This window comes from Gopherus evgoodei, unplaced genomic scaffold (assembly GCF_007399415.2).
Source record: "Gopherus evgoodei ecotype Sinaloan lineage unplaced genomic scaffold, rGopEvg1_v1.p scaffold_59_arrow_ctg1, whole genome shotgun sequence".
NCBI lineage: Eukaryota > Metazoa > Chordata > Testudines > Testudinidae > Gopherus > Gopherus evgoodei.
In genome coordinates, this window is record NW_022060080.1 from 623277 (window position 1) to 642102 (window position 18826).

The 18826-nt window shown below is 57.5% G+C and overlaps 1 protein-coding gene across 1 annotated transcript in view; it reads right to left on the reverse strand.

Moving 5' to 3' along the window:
* Positions 1-18826, reverse strand: part of LOC115643427 (A.superbus venom factor 1-like) — a 47182-nt gene that overhangs the window by 14771 nt on the left and 13585 nt on the right. The window contains exons 14-32 of the mRNA XM_030547457.1: positions 18431-18592; positions 17400-17529; positions 16605-16673; positions 15884-16068; positions 15361-15509; positions 14990-15075; positions 13704-13843; positions 12248-12460; positions 11689-11755; positions 10984-11073; positions 8936-9139; positions 7806-7881; positions 6816-6975; positions 6533-6628; positions 5956-6106; positions 4996-5159; positions 2497-2655; positions 2111-2170; positions 1645-1735 (exon numbers count right to left, since the gene is read on the reverse strand). Of these exons, the coding sequence (XP_030403317.1) occupies positions 1645-1735; positions 2111-2170; positions 2497-2655; positions 4996-5159; positions 5956-6106; positions 6533-6628; positions 6816-6975; positions 7806-7881; positions 8936-9139; positions 10984-11073; positions 11689-11755; positions 12248-12460; positions 13704-13843; positions 14990-15075; positions 15361-15509; positions 15884-16068; positions 16605-16673; positions 17400-17529; positions 18431-18592 (2452 nt within the window). The remainder of the gene's footprint in view (positions 1-1644; positions 1736-2110; positions 2171-2496; positions 2656-4995; positions 5160-5955; positions 6107-6532; positions 6629-6815; positions 6976-7805; positions 7882-8935; positions 9140-10983; positions 11074-11688; positions 11756-12247; positions 12461-13703; positions 13844-14989; positions 15076-15360; positions 15510-15883; positions 16069-16604; positions 16674-17399; positions 17530-18430; positions 18593-18826) is intronic.

An 18826-nucleotide genomic window follows, 5' to 3' on the forward strand; every position in this document is an offset into this window, starting at 1 on the left:
ATTTTTCTTTCTGTGGGGAAATTCATGCACACCCCAACCTGCTTCCCCAGCCCCTTGTGGCTCCTGGCTAATCATGAGCCAAGGGGACCCTTTCTGGGAGAACCCCTTGCTCAGACCTGGCCTGTGCCTCCCTGCTCCAAGCACGCCCCAAGCAAGCAGCTGGAACTCGGTTCTGAAACAGCCTCAGTCCCAACAGCTTGTGATGCTGTTGGATTGAACTGATGAACGAGAAGGCCACTGTTACACAATTGCAACAAGCCTTGTCAAAGCGTATCATGTGAGGTGTCAATGGAAATGTGATGATTTGCTAAGTAGGATTGTCCTGTTTATATGCATGTATTATCTGTGTACCTGAAGTTATGACTATTGGCCAGGGACTTGTATCTTACACCTGTGCTGGATTCCTGGACAACACCCATCAGATAAGATTTACATCAAGGCTAGACAGCTGTGGGCTGATGGCCCATTAAGGACACTTCACTCTAACAAATGGGCCACAGACAATGGCTGCCCCTGAGAATTATCAAACTTCCCAAGGAGGGGTGATATGCCCTTGTGACCCGGACTCCATCTCAAGCCATAACTTCGTCCCCAGAGGCAGAGGATATAAAAGACCCCTGAGATGGCTTCATTTTGCCACTTTCCTGCCCTGATTCTCTGGCCTGTGGATTTACAATTAGAAGGAGCAGTTTGAACGATGGATTGAGGACCTTCCAGTCTTTTGGAAGTTCCCAGAGAGACTTTACAAGCCAGCCGTCTACTCCATCGTTGCTGCAGGACTTTGCAATTATTAGTATGTATGTGATCAAGTAACCATTATTATCTCTTCTTCTTTTCTTTTCTTATTAAACCTTTAGTTTTAGTTACTACAGGGTTGGCATCAAGATGATTATTGGGTAAAATCCGAGTTATAGATTGACCTGGCTAAGTGGCTGATCTCTTGGAATGAGAAGGACCCTACAATTGGAGTAAATTGGTTTTCAGTAATCACTCATCATAAAGTCTAGTGCCTGGGTGGCAGAGCCGGTGCTACCATTAAGGCGAACTAGGCAGTTGCCTAGGGCGCCAAGATTTGGGGGCGCCAAAAAGCAGTGCCCCCAATTTTTTTTTTACAGTGGTTCCTCCCCGAGCGTGTGGTCGCTGCTCCACTTCTCCCACCTCCCAGGCTTGCAGCACCAATCAGCTGTTTGGCACTGCAAGCCTGGGAGAAGAATTAGAGCGGGGGGCGGTGTGCTCAGGGAGAAGGTGGAACAGAGGTGAGCTGAGATGGGGAGCTGCCGCGGGGGGGAGGGCCGGTGGGGGGGGAGGGAGCTGCTGCCGGGGGCACAAGGTAGAAGTTTGCCTAGGTCGCAAAACTTCCTTGCACCGGCCCTGCTGGGTGGTGAGCCAAACATTTACTTTTCTTACTGGCTTGCTATAATTTTGTGACAGAATAACCACCGGTGAGGAGTGAGTCTGCTCTATTCTTCACCAGTTTGTCCTGAATTTGGCATTCTCAGCTGTGACCCACTGAGGCCTGGTGACAGGGCTCTGTTCCTTAGCCAACTCGGAAAAGGAGGAAGCTGCATGGAGGTTAACCCCTTTCTCACCGGGGTCTTGCGGCCTGGCACCCCTCTCCCCCGATCAGGAATCCCAGATCTTTACCATTAGGAGCCCTTTGCACAGAGACGCTAAAGTCAAACTTCTTACAGGCTGCCGCCCCCTCCGTCAAGGGCGTGTAATAAACCGTCATCACCTGGGAAAGAAAGAGGTGATGGGGGAGGGATATTGACCAGGCTGCTCCAGCCCGGGGGTCTACAGGGAGGGGTCTTGGGGAAAACCAGGCTGTCGCAGGATTCCCAGGGCCAGATAGAAGCGACCAGACCCGAGAGAGGCTCGGGATGGGGGAGAGAGGGACGGAACAAGGGACGTGGCCTCCCTGAATCACATCATTGCCTGGCAGCCCTGCTCAGATCCATCCAGCAGGGGGCAGCGCTGAGATGGGGGGGATTGCTGCCCCTCAGGTCCAGGAGGACCCCTGCTAGCTGGGGAAATGGGCTTTCAGAGCCATGTGCTGTACGTCCAGGAGCTCCCTAGGCCGACGGGACGGTTCTCAGCTGCCCATACGTACCGACAGGGTCCCTTTGCCATGTCCCTTGGCCGAGATGGTGAAGCCATCAGTCAGCTTGGTCTGTGGGAGTGGATAGGTTAGCATCCACGTTGTCTGAGACACAAGTGGTTCCCCGGGCAAGGCTGGGTTTCCAAACCCCCCCACCCCCGCCTGGCACCTCCTCACCCTAGGGCCATCCCCCTCCCTGCCTCTTCACACATGGCCGATTTCCCACCCTCCCCGTGGCCTCTCTCCAGGTGACCTTGCCATCCCCGCCCACGCACGCAAGCCCCCCTGCCGTTCCACTGACCCCTCATGCCTGCTCCTACTGCCATTCACCCTCATGCTACCCTCACCCATGTGGGGCGCTCAGCCAAGTCCCCCCTCTCCACGCCCCTGGGACTTACCCGCTCTGTCCGAGCCACCATGGCGTTATCCCTGTTGATCCTCCAGAGCAGCGGCCTGCTCCGACCTGGCAGGTTAATGGAAACGTCCAGGGCCATGTCCTTGGTTTCTGACACATCCATCTGGTACTGGGCCAGAGCCTGGAAGACCATGATCGTCGCCTGTCGCGAAGAAGGGGCGCAGAGGTGAATGCACAAGGACCCAGAGGAACGCCCAGCAAAGCCGGCAGCAAGACCCCTGCAGCCGGAGCGGATGGGGCGCAGGGAGGTTAGAAATCCAGTGGTGGCTCCAGGGAGGCCAGTGGAAGCTACAGCTTTGGGGAGCTGGGCCCCGAGGAGGTGGGTGGGCGTGTGGGCTCTACTCATCAGCTGGTGATTTGCGCTAAAAGAGGCTCAGCAATGGAGAGAAAATCTTATGCCACGGCCACAAAGGGGAACTGTCCTGCTCCGTGGAGCGGTGACTAAGAGCAGGGAGGGGAGTTTTCAGCATTGGTGCAACTGAAACACTGCACCGGGGGCACTGGAATGGGGGGGGGTAGGGGACCATGGCCCCATCACTTTTTACTGGGCAAGCGACAGCAGGGAGGGGGCAGAGAGAAGTGAGTGGGGGGCGAGGTCTTGGGGGGAAGAGGCGGCACAGGAGTGGGACATCAGGGAAAGGGGCAGTGCAGGGGTGGGGCATGGATGGAATGGGGGGGCACAGGGGGAGGCTGCGCCTAGTTCTGGTGTGTGCAACAAAGGACGTTGGAATATTGGAGCGGCTAGAAAAGAGCCACAAACATGATTCGAGGGGCTGGAGAAAATGCCTTTAGTGAGACACAGAAGGAGCTGAATCAGCTTCTCAAGAGGTGACTTGACGTCAGTGTGTAAAGCACCTTCGTGGGACGGGGAACCCCAGGTTCTAAAGGGTGCTCTGATCTAGTGTAGGAACGCAGAACAAGAACAAGCAATAAGGCCAGACAGGACCATTAGACCATCTAGTCTGACCTGCTGGATTTCACAGGCCAGGGAACGTCACTCAGTTATCCCGGCATTGAGTCCTATCACTCTGTTAGGCTACAGAAGTCCTTCCTGGAAGATGCTTTACTCATTCTCTGCACTCTGCGATGTGATCCGTGGACTGCCTGCTTTAGTCATTCTCACCACTGAGCATAGCAGGCTGCCATCATTAGGGACCAGAGTGAACGCATAATTCTGGTGAGCCACAGCAAAAAAGGAGCAAATAATACTCCATGACCAGAATTAGCTCCTGAGGGTTCAAACACTGCAGTGGGCTAGCCAGGGGCCAACTCCTTTCTCCCACAGCCAAGTCAGACTGTCTGCAGTCTGCCCATCTCAATCTCACCGGACCAAGCAACATGTTCACTGAGCCACTGGCAAGATTTTTAACAAGAGGCTCCCACAGCAGCTGCCTCCTCAGTCTTTGCTTAACCCAGGGCGGCTGGGCTGCGCTTCCCCCTTGGAACAAAGAACCATCTGTCTCCCATGCAGAACAACGGGCTGATAGCAAACCGCCTTGGCAAGGGGGTGTGGGAGGGGCCTTCCTAGGAACTGGGAGGGGGTACAGCTACTGTTGGAGGCTGGCAAGGAATGGGGGGGTGAGATGAAGGCTTTGGAAAGGGGATAATCCTGGGGTGGGGGCATAACCCCTCCTTGGGGAGGAGAGCAAGGCTCTGGAGGGGGCAATGTTGGGGGGCATATTCCCTTCAGGGGGCAAAGGCTCTGGAAGGGGGTAACATATCTCCTTGTGGGGACTGGGGGTGGGGATGAATCACAAAAGAGATGTATTCTCTCCTAGAGGCAGTGATGGCAATGGGTCTGAGTGGGGTTATCCTGGGGGGGGGGAAAGGGGGCACATCCTACTCCTTGGAACTGGAAGGGGAAGAGAAGGCCCAACCCCCAGCAGCAGAGCAATGACCCACACACCACGTCAATCTGGCCATGGGGTTTTAGCAAGGAGCTCCCCAGAGCCCCTTCCCATCACCTGTGACGCTGGCAGCTTGCCCAGAGCCAGAGGACCACACTGAGCACCCACAGGCTGGGCTTCCGGGAAGGGAATGCTTTACAAAGGGGGGATCATTGCGCTTTTCAGAGGGGGAAACTGAGGCAGGGAGCAGGAACATCGTGGAGCAACACAGTGGAAGAGCTGGGAAGGATCCCAGGCCTCCTGCTCTAACACTAGAGCCTGTTCCCCTCCCAGAGCTGGGAAGGGAACCCAGGAATACTGGCTCCCAGTCCTATGCCCTATCCGCAGGGCCAGGCCACCCCACTACAGAAGCGTCCCTAGGACGTGGCATAGTCGCCCATGGGACAAACAGAAGCCCCATGCCAGACGACGTCCCCAAAGATGGGATGATATCCTGGACCTAGGCAAGATGCTGCAGCCAGCGGCTGGGCTAATTCAGCAGAACCAGCTGCCGGACGGATCCTCCCCTGCCATTTCTCATGTCACGCATGGGCCGACTTCAGCCTTGGTCGGGGATCTGCAGTTGTGGTATTTACCTGGGTCGAGCCGTAGCCTCCTCCATAGTACCGCTGCTCCGTCAGCCACCGGACAATGGGCCCTGTCAGCTCCAACCTCTTCTGCTTCAGCAAGGCCAGCAGGGCGTAAGAAGTGGATTCGATGGAGTAGAGACGAGACTGGGGGTCGGCCCAGTGTGTTCCCCCTGCGGAGCAGCAAGGGACCCACTCCGTCACCTCCACAGCCGGCAACTAGCGCAGAATAGCCTGGTGTGTCTGGCAGTGGGGAGGGGTATGGGGCTGGGTGGGCCCATTGGCCTGACTTTGGGGGCAGGGAGGCAGGATACCAGGTTGGATGGGTCCACTGGTGTGATCTGATGGTGTATTTATGGGGAAGAGACACCAGGCAAGGTGGGGCTATTAGTCTGCTCTGAGGTGCACAGGTGCTGACTCCATGGGTACGCCAGGGCTGGAGCACCCCTGGGAAAAAAAGTGGGTGCTTAGCACCCACGAGCCACAGCTGGTCGGTGGCACCCCGATCAGCTGATCTGAAGTGTTCCTGAACAGCTGATCGGGAGTGCCGCCAAACAGCTGTTTGGTGGCTGGGAGGGGGCAGACAGCAGCATGCAGCTGGCGGGCAGGCGCCTTGGGGAGGAGGCGGAGCAGGGGCGGGAAGAGGCAGAGCAAGGGTGGGGCCTTGGGGGAAGGGGATGGTGGGGGCAGGGTCTAGGGGCAGAGCGGGGATGGAGCACCCTGGGGAAAAGAAAACCTCAGCGCCTGTGTTGAGGTAGCAGGAGATACCAGGCTAGCCGGGCCCATGGCTCTGACCCAGTGCTGTGCTGGGGGAGATCTCAGCCCAGCTAGGCCCGTGGGTCTGATCCGCACAGCAAAGGAGAGCGGGGATTCGAGGCTAGTCAGCCCAATGACTTGCTCTGGCTCAGCGTCTCTCCTACTGCCTGGCTGAGACACAGATGTGGATTCTGGACCCAGAGACTCGCTCACCCGTGGAAAACGCCATGAGCCTCTCTCCTGCTTCGGCGTGGCCCAGCAGCGCCAGCGCATAGGACGTGATGGCCACGGAGTAGGGTTTCTTCAGGTCTTTCACGCACCTTGTCAAGTAATCTCCAGCCTTCGTGATGGTTCTCCCCAAGCTCTGAAAGGCACCAAGACCCCAGAGCCCACCTTAGAGCCCAGAGGGGAGACAGTGTCGACTGGGGAAACTGAGGCACGGGGAGGGGAAGTCATATTTTCCAAGATTAAATGGTGAACCTGCAGCGGAACTAGGAATAGAACCCCGGGGTCCTGGCTCCCAAACCCCCAGCTTCAGCTACTAGGCCCCACGAATCCTGACTCCCAGTCCCCTGTCCTGACTACTAGACCCCCACTCTCCTCCCAAATCATCCTGGGATAGAACCCAGGAGTCCTGTTGCCCCGTCTCTTCCCACCCCTGAACTGGGAATAGAACCCAGGAGTCCTGACACCCAGTCCCCTGGTCGCAACCCCCCAGTCCCACATTCTTGTCACTAAATGAAAAAACACCACGTGCTAGACTTGATGCCTCGCGTGCCACGTGACTCACCTTCACATACTGCTGACAAACGTCTCTGGCCTCCACCATAGCAATGACAACGAAGGCTGTCAGAGAAGCATCCGGCTCTGAACCTTGGTACCCACCCTAGGGAGAGAGGAGCCAGAGGAAAGGCTGGGTTTCCGGAAGGCTCCGCATCGCAGGCCCTGTGTGCCCCGTTCCCAGGCTCTGCCCAAACTTGGAACCCGGATCCCGAGCTCCCAAGCTGCTGCTCTATAATGGAGCAAAGTGACACCAGCCCCAGATCCAGCTCCCCCCAGGGCGAGTAGCTCACCACCATCTCCCCGTGGATCACGGGGGCATCCTCCTGGAACGCCCCGTCAGGCTTCTGCCGGTACAGGATCAACCACTTCACAGCCCCGCACAGCACCTCGGGGTCGATAGTGATCAGTTCGTAGGCCAGGGCAAAGACCTTCACCACGTAGGCCGTCAGCCTGCCGGGGAGGAAAGGCAGGGGTGAGCGGGGTAGGAGCAGCCAACCGCCCCGACCCCATATTAATCTGGGTCACTCTTTAAACGAAGGGTACCTTTCTAACGGGGTTAATATGCCCCGGAGATGAGTCGCATGCCATAGCGATGCTATTAGCCGGGTATAAGAGCTGGATACTCGAACAATCTCTTAACCAGTCCTTGCAACAACCATTTGTTAATCGAAACCGTGACCATAAGCTGTCTTATGGTTGAACCTGAAGGCCCACAACTGAGATCACATCCTACCCCACCCCACTGTCATGCTGGGCACTGCCTGGGATCCCAACGAAGGCTGGGTCCTCACCCATGTCCTAATGGGTACACTGCACAGACCCTGACTGAGATGGGATGCTCCATTGTGCCAGGCACTGCACAGACTCCGACCAAGCTGGAGGGTCTTCATTGTTTCAGGTGCTGCCCAGACACCAACTGAGATCAGGGCCCCGTTGTGCCGGGTGCTGCACAGACCCAGAGCCAGAGGCAGTCCCTGCTCTAAAGGGCTCACAATCAAACCAGACAAAAGGAACGGCCTTTAACCCCATTTTACTGATGGGGAACCTGAGGGCCAGATCAACAAAGGGACTTGCTCAAGGTCTCCCATGGAGTTGTCAGCGGAAGAGCCACAATTAAACCCAGATGTTCTGGGTCCCACTCCAGTCCCCCTGTGACAAGGCCAGCAGCCTTCCACCTGCAGGAGACTTTAGTGGAGGGTCTCTGGAGTCAGATGTGTGTTAGGACAACAACTCAGCCCCAGTCCCCCCCAGGTTTCTGCCTCCCGCGCCCCATGCTTTACCAGGTACTCGCTGGTCTGTTTGTGAAGGCCGCATAGGAGTTATCTGCTTTCCGGTAAGCCAGCTGCTGGGTGTACCCTGAAATCAGACCAGTGATGAGGCCTGAACTGCAGAAGTTAAGATCTGGATTCCCAATTTGAGGTGCTCAGCCCAGCTGTACACGCTTTGCTCCCGCAGCTGGGAATGGAACCCAGGAGTCCTGAGGCTCACCCCCACACTGCTCTAGCCTACTAGTCCCCATTGCGACTCCCAATCCCCCCCTGACACCACTAGACCCCTCTGTAGCTTTTTCATCTCATTGTCTCCCGGGACTCCTTGCTAGCCAAGGAAAGTACAGATTGCCACAGCATCTCCACCCCCCAGGGATGAGGACCTAGCCACAAGTACCCACATTCCCATCCCTGTTGGGTTAGATGCTGCATCTCAGTCTCCCTGACACTGAGCAATACTGCCACATGGCGACTGATGCTGGTGCAATGCATGTTGTAAGCAGCATAGGCCAGGACGTGTGTGTTACCTTGGTGCTTCTCAGACACTGCTGGCTGCCTATTTGCTTCGGGGCAGACTTTACAGAACAGGGGCTTGATTTCTACTTACATGTGGGCCCCCTCTAGCAGCATGACAAGGTCATAACAGAGAGTGGAACACCCCTGAGACTCCCCTCATGAAGGGGTGATCCCAGCTGCAGTGCAGGGTCTTGCTCCCATCTGGCTCCCAGCCTCCTGGTGGAGGGGGCAGATTGTGGGCATGGCCAGAGCATGCTGCACTATGGTTAGTCCCTGATTCCCGTACCAGCGTAAATCAGAGCAGCCCCAAGGCTGCTGTTGCTCACTCCAGGGGCCAGGAAAGGCCCTGCACAGACCTAGAACAAGGAGAGCACCAAGGGGACTTAAAGCCCTGCTCACTCCGTCCCTGCCCCAAGCACAGGAACTGGGAATCAGGCTCCTGCTTCTAATCCACCAGGTTCCTCAAGGGACTGGGGCCCGTCTCCCTGACAGACCCCGGGCTCCCAGCCAGCTCCGCTCTACTCAGACAAGTCAGCCAGGGCAGCTCAGTGCCCAAGCAGCAGGAGCCCCGGCGCTATCGCTCTGTGCCCGGCCCAGCCCCTCCCTGCACCCAGAGAGAGATTCACCTCGAGTGATGAACTTGATGGCCTCCGCCCTGCGATCCACCCCGAGCCTCTCCCATTGCCGGCTGCTGTCCAGGTAGTGGGTGGCGATGACAGCGGGGGTCATGCCGATCATGTTCTGTTCCCCGCAGCCCGCCGGGACCTGGATCAGGTGCTTCAGGTTGGCGCCGTCGATGGAGTTCTCCACTGTGTCGCCCACGATGTCCCCTGGGCGGGCCGGTCGGAGAGGGTGAGAGCTAGGCAGAGCCTGTCATACCAGGCCCTCCCCACCCTCTGCTACCCAGTCCTCGCCCACCCAGAACAACCCTTCCCTCCTTTGCTCTGGTGGGCATCAAGCCTCACACCCACCCCTCAAAGCCAGCCCCCTTCTCAGCCGCTTCCCCCCCGAATGCCCCCAGTCCCGCCCCCTCCTCCCATTACACCCCAACACCAAGTCCAGGCTCCTCCCCACCTTGTTGGGCGCTGTCCCCTCCACCCAGGGGTGCCAGAAGAGGGCGCCATGGCCACATCACTTTTTGCCGGCCGTAAGGGCGAGCGATGGGGAGGGGACAGACAGGAGTGAGCAGGGGATGGGGTCTTGGGGGGAAGAGGTGGCGGGGGCGAGGCCTCAGGGAAGGGGCAGTGTGGGAGGTAGGGGCATAGTTTGGATGCCAGTAGCCCCTCAACTTTTAGGAGCATCTTAGGGTTGCCAACATGCTAATCTCACAAAACTGAACACCCTAGCCCGGCCCCTTCCCAGAGGCTCCACCCCCTCTCATTACATTCCCCCTCCCTTGGTGCCTCGCTGTCCCCCCCCCGACTCACTTTCACTGGGCTGGGGCAGGGAGTTGGGGTGCAGGAGGGGGTGAGGGCTCCAGCTAGGGGTGCGGGCTCTGGGGTGGGGCTGGGGATGAGGGGTATGGGGTACAGGAGGGGGCTCTAGGCTGGGGAGTGGGGCCAATGGATTCAGAATGTAGGGGGGTGAGGGGGCTGTGGATTGAGGCAGGGGGTTGGGGTACGGGAGGGGTTACGGGCTCTGGGCTGGAGATGCGGTCTCTGGTGTGGGGCCGGGATGAGGGGTTTGAGGTACAGGAGGGGGCTCTAGGCTGGGGAGTGGGGCCAATGGATTCAGAATGTAGGGGGGCGAGGGGGCTGTGGATTGAGGCAGGGGGTTGGGGTACGGTAGGGGTTACGGGCTCTGGGCTGGAGATGCGGTCTCTGGTGTGGGGCCGGGATGAGGGTTTGAGGTTCAGGAGGGGGCTCCAGCTTTGGGGGGCCCAGGGATGGGGCAGGAGGTTGAGGCTTGGGATTGGGACATGGGCTTACCCCGGGCAGCTTCCAGTCAGCGGCACAGCTAGGCTAAAGCAGGCTCCTTGCCAGTCCTGGCACCACGCTGCATATTCCCCTGGAGCAGCCAGCCGGTCCAGCACCTAGATGGGGGGGGCTAGGAAGCTCCGCGTGTGGCTCTCACCCACAGGCACCGCTCCCCGACTCCCATTAGCTGTAGTTCCCAGCCAACGGCAATGTGGAGCTGTTGCTCAGGGTGGACGCAGTGCGCGGAGCCCCGCAGGCACCCTGCCTAGGAGCCGGACCTGCTGGCTGTTTGCAGGGCACAGTGCGGTGCCAGGACAGGTAAGAACTAGCCTGCCTTAGCCCCGCAACACTGCCAACTGGATTTTTAATGGCCCAGTCGGCAGTGCTGACCGGAGCCGCCAGGGACCCTTTTCAATCAGCCATTCCAGTCAAAAACCGGACACCTCGTCACCCTAGAGGGTCTGCCGCTCCTGCCTCCTACTGCTCCTGGACTAATGAGACTGCCGGCCCTTGCAAATCACCTGGGGAGCTACTGATGAAAGCTAGGGAGTGTTCTCTCTCTAGCCACATGGTGGGGGGATTCGAGGGCTGATCAGAAACAGCTTAAGTGCCCATAGCCGGGCAAAAAAGCCCTTGATCCTGGTGCTAATGGGTTAAAATGTGGTGCATGGGGACCTCTTGCTGCCCTCTTCCCTACCCCACTACCAGCTCTCTCCTGCACCCATCTCTGCCTACCCCCTTCCACCCCAAGTCCTTACCCTTCACGCTGACGAAGGTCACTGGCTCAGTGTTGGGCACCACGTTACTCATGTCCACAGGCCCGACTGTCTCCAGCTGCTCCCCAGAGGCTGCAAGAAACACACAGATCACAGAGGGAAGCACGCCGGAACGTATCAGGGTTGGCATGGCGAGCAGTTGAGACCAGAGCGCCCAGAGTGGCTCTTCTGGCTGGTTACCCAGAGCCCTGCAGTGTCCAAAGAAGGCTCCTAATTTAGGGCATTTTAGGGACAGAGGTTTATCCTCCCGTGTGCAATTTTGGGGCTTCCCACATTGCCATGAAATATACAAGCTGCTTGGGGGGCAGGGAGAGGCTGGTTATGGGGGGAACCTTCAGAAACATCTCACCTCTTTAAACTGCTCTCGTTTCATTTGTACTTTGCCTCTAACACCCCTCATGCTACCTGGGCTAGATCCCCAGAGGCACACTTGAGCTAAAGGATTTGCTCCATTAGCTGGCTGCAGTGGTAGGCTGTTATCAGTTGCAGCCCAGCCACTAACGGCAGCCAGATCCCACTCAGCGCAGCACGGTGCCTTGTGACTCTGGGAGGAGGTGGAACCAGCCCCATAAAGCCACCAGCTCCTCCTGACACGTCTGATAAGCAACCAAATCTCCAGGGAGGAGGGGTGGCGGATTTCGAAGCAGAGCTCAGTCCCACAGGGGGTGACGCCCCAGCAGGTCCTACCAGAGCCGCGGGCAGCAGGATCCAGCAGGACGCTCTTGATGTTCTTAAATATTTTCATGCCCTCAGGCTGCAGGAGAGAAAAGCCAGATGGGGGCCAAACGGCTCATTGAGGAGGGGCACAATGGGCAAGGTCTCTGCCTAACCCTCCCACCTCGATCATCCTTATACCAACCCCCAGCACTGGGAACATTTGAGCACCAGCCACTACAGACCAATTGCCGAGAACTGAACTGCAGGCTGGTGGGCATCTCCTAGCTACCCTCCCACACTGGCATCAAGTGGATCCCCTCCTGAGCCCCAGCACCCCAGGGGCACAATGCCTCTCCTCCCCCTAGTACCAAGGACAATTCCAAGGGGCAAGTGGCCCCAGCTGAGCCAGCACATTGTTCATTACAGTGCAACTGCCCTTAGCACCATCCCCTACTGAGTTACCCCCACTCCGTCCTTGGAGGTCTCTCAGCTAAATTCTGAACAGGCCCATCCATGCTTAGCTTAAAAGCAGCAGCGCTAGCCAGTCAGCTGATGCTGCAACCTGTAGCCAGCGATCTCTGACACTTACCACCACCCTGAGCTTTTTCTTCACTCCATCTGCGATGGGGAGCCCATGGACAGCCGCTCTCACCTCGATCTCCACCTCCCCCAGTTCCAGGGGGATGATCACGTAGGAGACGGCTCGAGAGGCTCCGGCTTGGATCATCAGCTCTTGCTGGAACCGGCTGTCGCGCCTGCTGGAGCTGCAGATCTTCTCGTTGTACATCAGCTCCACCCGGATCTGCGAGCCACAAGCCAAGCAGCTTCATTAAAAGCCACGCCGGGGGAAACCATCCTGTGGGTTCGTCTGGCACCACTCCAGGAACCACCTAAGCCCTCAAAGTAAGGCTAGGTGCCTAGGCCTTGTGAGAAACAGAATCCAAAACCCCAGATCCAAATGCCTGCACATTCTAGGGAAGTTCTGATCCAGATCCAAACTGTGTGTCTGGCCCCGGTCTCCTTTATGGGTCAGAACCAGAAGCCTGGATCCAAGCTATGGGAAAGTTCTGATCCAGATTAAAAGTGTGTGTCTGGCTCCAATCTCCACTGTGGAGCAGAACCAGGACGCTCCAGAACTGTGAGTCGGTAGAGGAGAGGTCTGATCCACACTGCAAACTTGGTGGCTGGGGTCTCACCTCTAAGTGTCAATTAACCAATTTTGAAGATTTCAATAACTCGATCCTGGGATAGGGGTTGTTATAAAATTGGATGGGTGGGGTTCTGTGGCCTGCCTTGTGCAGGAGGTCAGACTAGATGATCAGATTGGTCCCTTCTGACCTATGAGTCTATGAGTCTATGAGTGTCTTACCCTCCAGGCCCCCCACTGTGTTCTTCACCCCAGCCTACCCCTCCACCCTCTGAAGCAGCTGGCATTGGTCACTGTTGGAAGACAGGACACTGGGCTAGATGGACCTTTGGTCTGACCCCTGTGACCGTTCTTATGTTCACCTCAGTATGTCACTGATAACCTCAGTCCAGGCAGTGATATTCTCCACAACAAATCTTGTTTTCATCCAGAGCCGATTATCCATTCACCCATCGCATGTAAAAATCTTGGCTCACTTCACAAGAGTATGTTAATTAACCCTTCCCCCACCAGAGGCAAGTAAATATAATTAGCCCCCTTTTATAGACAGGGAAACTGAGTCAGAGAGAGACGAAGCAAGCTGTTCACGATGAGAACCCAGCTGCCTTAATTCCCAGCGCCAACCACTAGATCATGCTCCAGCCCACTTTTAGAAACAGAATTCAGAAGTTCTGGCCTCCTCTTTGCTAATGGTTTCACTGCTCTTACTTCTTCAAGGTAGGAATAGATCCCAGGTGTCCTGACTCCCACCCTCCCCTGCTCTAATCACTAGACCCCACTCCCCTCCCAAAGCTGGGACTAGAACCCTGGAGTCCTAATTCCCAGCGCCCTGCTATAACCACTAGACCCCACTCCCATCTTCCACCCATCCGCCAGGGCAGGGCTGATCTCTACTCACCTGGAGAGCCCGGGGCGCGTAGTTGTACAGCACGGCTCGGATGGCCACCTGCTCGTTCCGCACCACGGAGTAGGGCAGCCGGAGATCAATGAAGAACTGCTTCATCACCGTTATTTCATAAGGGTCGGCCACGCAGATCCCTGCAGTGGGAAGGGAGTCCCGTCAAAGCCCACCCGTCCTTGGCAGCAGGAACCTTCCACAACCTCCTCCACGTGTATCACCCGCAGCGAGGGTCCGGGAGCTCTGCGTATATGAGGATCACACTACCGAAGTGCAGCCACCTCTGGGGTGGAATAGGGTTGTCCTCCCCCGCTGGGGGCATGCTCAGCTCTGGGTGTGCATGCTGTTGCCACCTAGTGGGTAGGCCCAAAGAGGAGCTGCTTCTAGTTCGAGCCCTGCAACCCGACCCAAACCCAGCTACAAGTGTCAGGCCTAGGTTAGGTGGGAAAACATCCAGACCCTCTCAGGTCGGCTCCCCATCTCCTGTCTGTGGCGCTGTGAGCCAGCCACCACCCCCTCCCTGCGTTGCAGAGCGAGTGCGCTGAGGCGTCACAGGGCCGCTGGCTGTGCAGGATACACACACAGTGCAGCAAGGCGTGGCGGCCGGCAGGAGCAGCGCACCGGGCTGCTGTCGCTCAGAGCTGCTGCCACGCCAACCCCTGGGCAGGAGGCAATAGTGCTGAGTCGAGCTCAGGTTGGAAAACCGCTCGACCCGCTCGGGTTGCATGGGCTTGGCTCCAGTTCGGGTCTGGGTTGGGCCTAAAATTTAGGCCTGACCAGCCCGCAGCATCTCCTACCAAGAAAGGGAATTTCTGTTTGCTCCAGGGGCAGCATCCTGTCTTTGTAGTAGCAGGTTCTAGCCCCGGCTCCCCAACGGTCTGGCCTCATAGCAAAGGGAATTCAGGGTGTTATAAATCACAAGATGCTCCACAAATCTTAACCTGGTCAATCCACAGGATTAACTCTGTTTCAGTGAGAGGGAAACTGAGGCACAGAACGAGGGCGTGGTGATGTGCAGGAGATGGATGGCATGTCAATGTCCGAGCTGGGAATAAATGCCAGGAGTCCTGAGACCAAATCTGCTGTAACCACTAGCCCTCATTCCCCTCCCAGAGCTAGGGACAGGACCCAAGTGTCTTGGCTCCAAATCTGCTCTAGCCACTAGCCACTACTCCCTCCCAAAGCTGGGAGACCTGACTCCCAGTCCCGTGCTTCAACCACATGCCCGTCCTTCCCCGCTTGGCCACATCACCAGTCCAAGGTGGACACACGGCTCCCAGTGTTACCCTTTGTCCCGGAGAGGCTCACGGCCTGCACCTCCCAGGTGGTGATGGAGTCCTCCAGGTACACCGGCACCGTTCTGGAAGCCAGCCTGAAAGAGACGGGATTGGAACTGATCGGGTTGGGGGACCCTTCTGGCTGCAGAGAGAAGACCCCCCCCGGTGGAACAGACCTGGGTCTGAGTGCGAGTGGAGACAGGGCATGGGGAGGGGCCAGACTGGGAGAGGAAAGGGGCGGGGCCAGAGAACATCCATGCTCTGGGTATCTGGTGCCCCTGCAAAGCCCCGGAGGGGGCCATGTGGAGTATGGGAAGCTCAGCCTGTGCTGGGATGAATCTCAGTGTTTCTCCTTCGCCCTCGAGTGGTGTGACCTATACCCGTCCGGATCGGCCTCCTGCGGCAGCAGCTCCATTTGCCAGAGCCAGCTCTCGGCAAACTGGCTCCTGGAGACGATGTCCTCGTCCGCCAGGTACTCCTCGTCCTCTACGACTTCATCCACAGGCTCTTCGCTCCTCTTGGGGGGCATCTGATAAACGGCTGATGCTGAGGGGGAGGGAAACAGGGGGTCAGCCCTGCCCTGAGCCAGAGCCAGCCCAGTGACGGCTGGGAATGCCTGGGTTTCCCTGGGAGCTATGGGGCCTGGTGTGTTACAGCCAGGCTAATATAATAGGCCCAGCTAGGGGCTTGAACCCTGGACCCCGGCACTAATATACTGTAGTAGAGAATCCCTTAGGCTGCTGCTTCAGCCCATTAGCTGCTAGACACGGCAGCCTCAACCTTCCTACAAGGACCTGCCCCTGGAGCCCAGCTCTCCTAGTGCAGGTGACGCTAATCACTGGTGCCACCCATATCCCCTAGTGCAGATGGAGCCTTACCTAACAGGAACTGCCTGTGAACCACGGGGAGCCTCTCCACGATGCGCTTGCAGCAGTCGAAGATGTGTTTGCAGCAGTCGAGAAAGGCTTGGACGCACTCGCCACCCTCCAGGACGTACTTGGCTCGTCGGTCGCAGGAGTAGCCCATGGGGTTCTCTTGCATGCCGTCTTGGCAGCACTTCCGCAGGTGCTGGCTTGGATATTGCCTCACTGCGGGAAAGCAGGGCCCCCTTAGCGCCCAGCACGGGCACGAGAGAGGGAGAGGGCACGTGCGAGAGCAGCAGCGTGAAGGGGGCCATGCAAAGGGCATGAGAGTGTGTGCAAGCAGAGGGTGTGCGAGTGCACGTGAGCAGAGGGTGCAAGAGTGTGTGCAAGCAGAGGGCGTGCAAGTGTGTGCAAGAAGAGTGCGTGAGAATGCGTGCAAGCAGAGGGCATGAGAGTGCATGCAAGCAGAGGGTGCGAGAGTGCGTGCTAGCAGAGGGCGTGCGAGTGCATGCTAGCAGAGGGCGTGCGAGTGCATACAAGCAGAGGGTGAGAGAATGCATGCAAGCAAAGAGCATGCACGTGCGTGCAAGCAGAGGGTGGGAGAGTGCGTGCAGAGTGCATGCGAATGCATACAAGCAGAGGGTGTGAGTGTGTGCAAGCAGAGGGCGTGCAAGTGTGTGCAAACAAAGGGTGTGCAAGCGCATGCAAGCAGAAGGTGTGCAAGTGCATGCCCACACGAGACCGTGCAGAGGTGCACCCACCTTTGTCAGCTTTTCTCTTCGACATCAGGGGTGAACGCCGAAGCCGAGTGGGCTGGGAGCAGCGGGACTCTGGCAAGAGAGAGTAACGCACATCAGTGTCATAGGGATGTGGCAGCATCTCCGTGAAGAGATGAAATTAGTCAGGCTAAACACTAGGGCTCAGGGGAGAAACGCTGTGGTATTTGGGTCAGCGCTGACTAGGGTGGGAGAGCACCTCCTGCTGAGCCCGTCCTCCATGCAAACCAGCACCCCCTACTCCAGGGGTTCTCAACCTTTTTCTTTCTGAGCCTGAGCCCCTGCTCCCTGCCCCCCCCCCCCCGCATTGTGCTATAAAAACTCCACGGCCCACCTGTGTCACAGTAATTGATTTTCTGCATATAAAAGCCAGGGCCGGCGTTAGGGGGCAAGCAGGGAAGTTGCCCAGGGCCCCATGCCACAGGGGCCCCCACAAGGCTACATTGCTCAGGCTTCGGCTTCAGCCCCATGTGGCAGGACTTAGGGCCCCGGGCTTCAGTCCCATGCAGTGAGGCTTTGGCTTTCTGTCCTGGACCCCAGCAAATCTAACACTGGTCCTACTTGGCAGCCCCCCTGAAACCTGCTCACAGCCCCCCCAGGGGGCCCCCAGTTGGGAACCACTGCCCTGGAAGACCAGGTTGGGTTGTACTGCAGGGGAGGAGGCCTTGATAAAGAGAGGGACTTCTGGGGCTGTATTCGCCCTGTTCCCACGTGGTATGAGCAACGGGCTCGATCCCGTGCTGCCCTGCACTGGAGAACCCTGTGGCACGACCAGGTCACCTGCCCGCTGGGGCGTCTCAATGCCAACGTTGGTCTGAAGCAGCAGCCCAGCGTCTGCAAACACCCCCACGTGGTCCTTGCCGCTGCCGGGCGTGCAGCCGATGTCGCTCTTCTCCAGTGTGTTCCAGATCTGGAGAGACAAGAGGGGACACGATACCATTCCCTGCTCTGCCCCAGACTTACTGCATGATCTTGGCTAAGTCACTTAGTCTCTCTGGGCCTCAGTTTCCCCATCTGTACTATAGGGATAACAGCACAGGATTGTGAGGTGCTCGGGTTCTACAGTAATGGTGGCCCTGTAAGTATCTAGGGTGGATTCACAGAGGTGCAGATCAGAAGGGACGTTCGATCAGCTAGTCAGACCTTGAGCCCAACAAGCAGACTGGCAGCAGTAGGATCCAACCTCTCCCAAAGAAACCAGCACTTTAAAGCAGCACCCAAGCTCACTAGGCCATGCTATCACATGAGCATGCTTGTAGGTCGAGAACACGTGGCGAAGCAGCTCCAAGTCCAGACAGCAAGGGGCAGCAATCCTCACCCGCCTGCACAAAGACAGCTCACTACCTTCCTTTAGGCCTCTCCCCCATCCATTCAATTCGACCCTCCCGTGGAGGGAACGGGGAAGTCGTCCTTCCTCAAACCCATCATGGGTGTAGTGGGGAACCCGGCCTCACCGGTCATGCCGGCCCTAATAGCCTCCTGCCATCAACGGGCATCAGTGTCAGAGCTGGGAACGGAACCCAGGAGTCCCGCTTCCCAGCCCTGTCCCCAACCTTTCCCCATTCTAACTACTAGGCCCCACTCCCCACCCAGTGCCCTCCATCACCAGAAATATAGAGACCTCAGCTTCTCATATAACCCATCCCCACTGCAGGTAGTACTCTCTCCTCCTCCAGGAGGGGCTGTACCATACTTAGAGGCTGCTGCAAGATGAGCTTTTTTTTCACTCAGGCAACAGTGGCTCCTGCTTCAAGACACAGAGGTCCCCGGTCCAGTCCCCACACCTGACCACCCCCTGCCGTTACGCTCACCTTGGCTTGGGAGAACTTATATTTCCTGTTTAACACGTACACAGCTTTATCCACAGCCACCAGCCCGACCCTGGCTCCGGGATCTCCCTTCACTCGGAGATTCATCTTCCCACCTGGCACCTGGACATCATTGTCTTGCTCCGTTGCGCCTGTTACCTTCAGCTTTCATGGAGATGAGAGGAAAGAATGAATCAGCCACGTGGGGGTGACTGCTGGAGAGACCCCATCCCCATGACCATGGGGCTCCCAGGGTTATGGAATCCCCGTCTGCCCTGGGATTTGAACCCCTCTCCTCGGGTTGTAGAAACACAGGCGTCACCCACTGGAGCTAAAGCAGTGCTCCCCTTGCAGTTAGGATTGGAGGACACTTGAGCCAATCCCTTTCTCAGGCAGTGT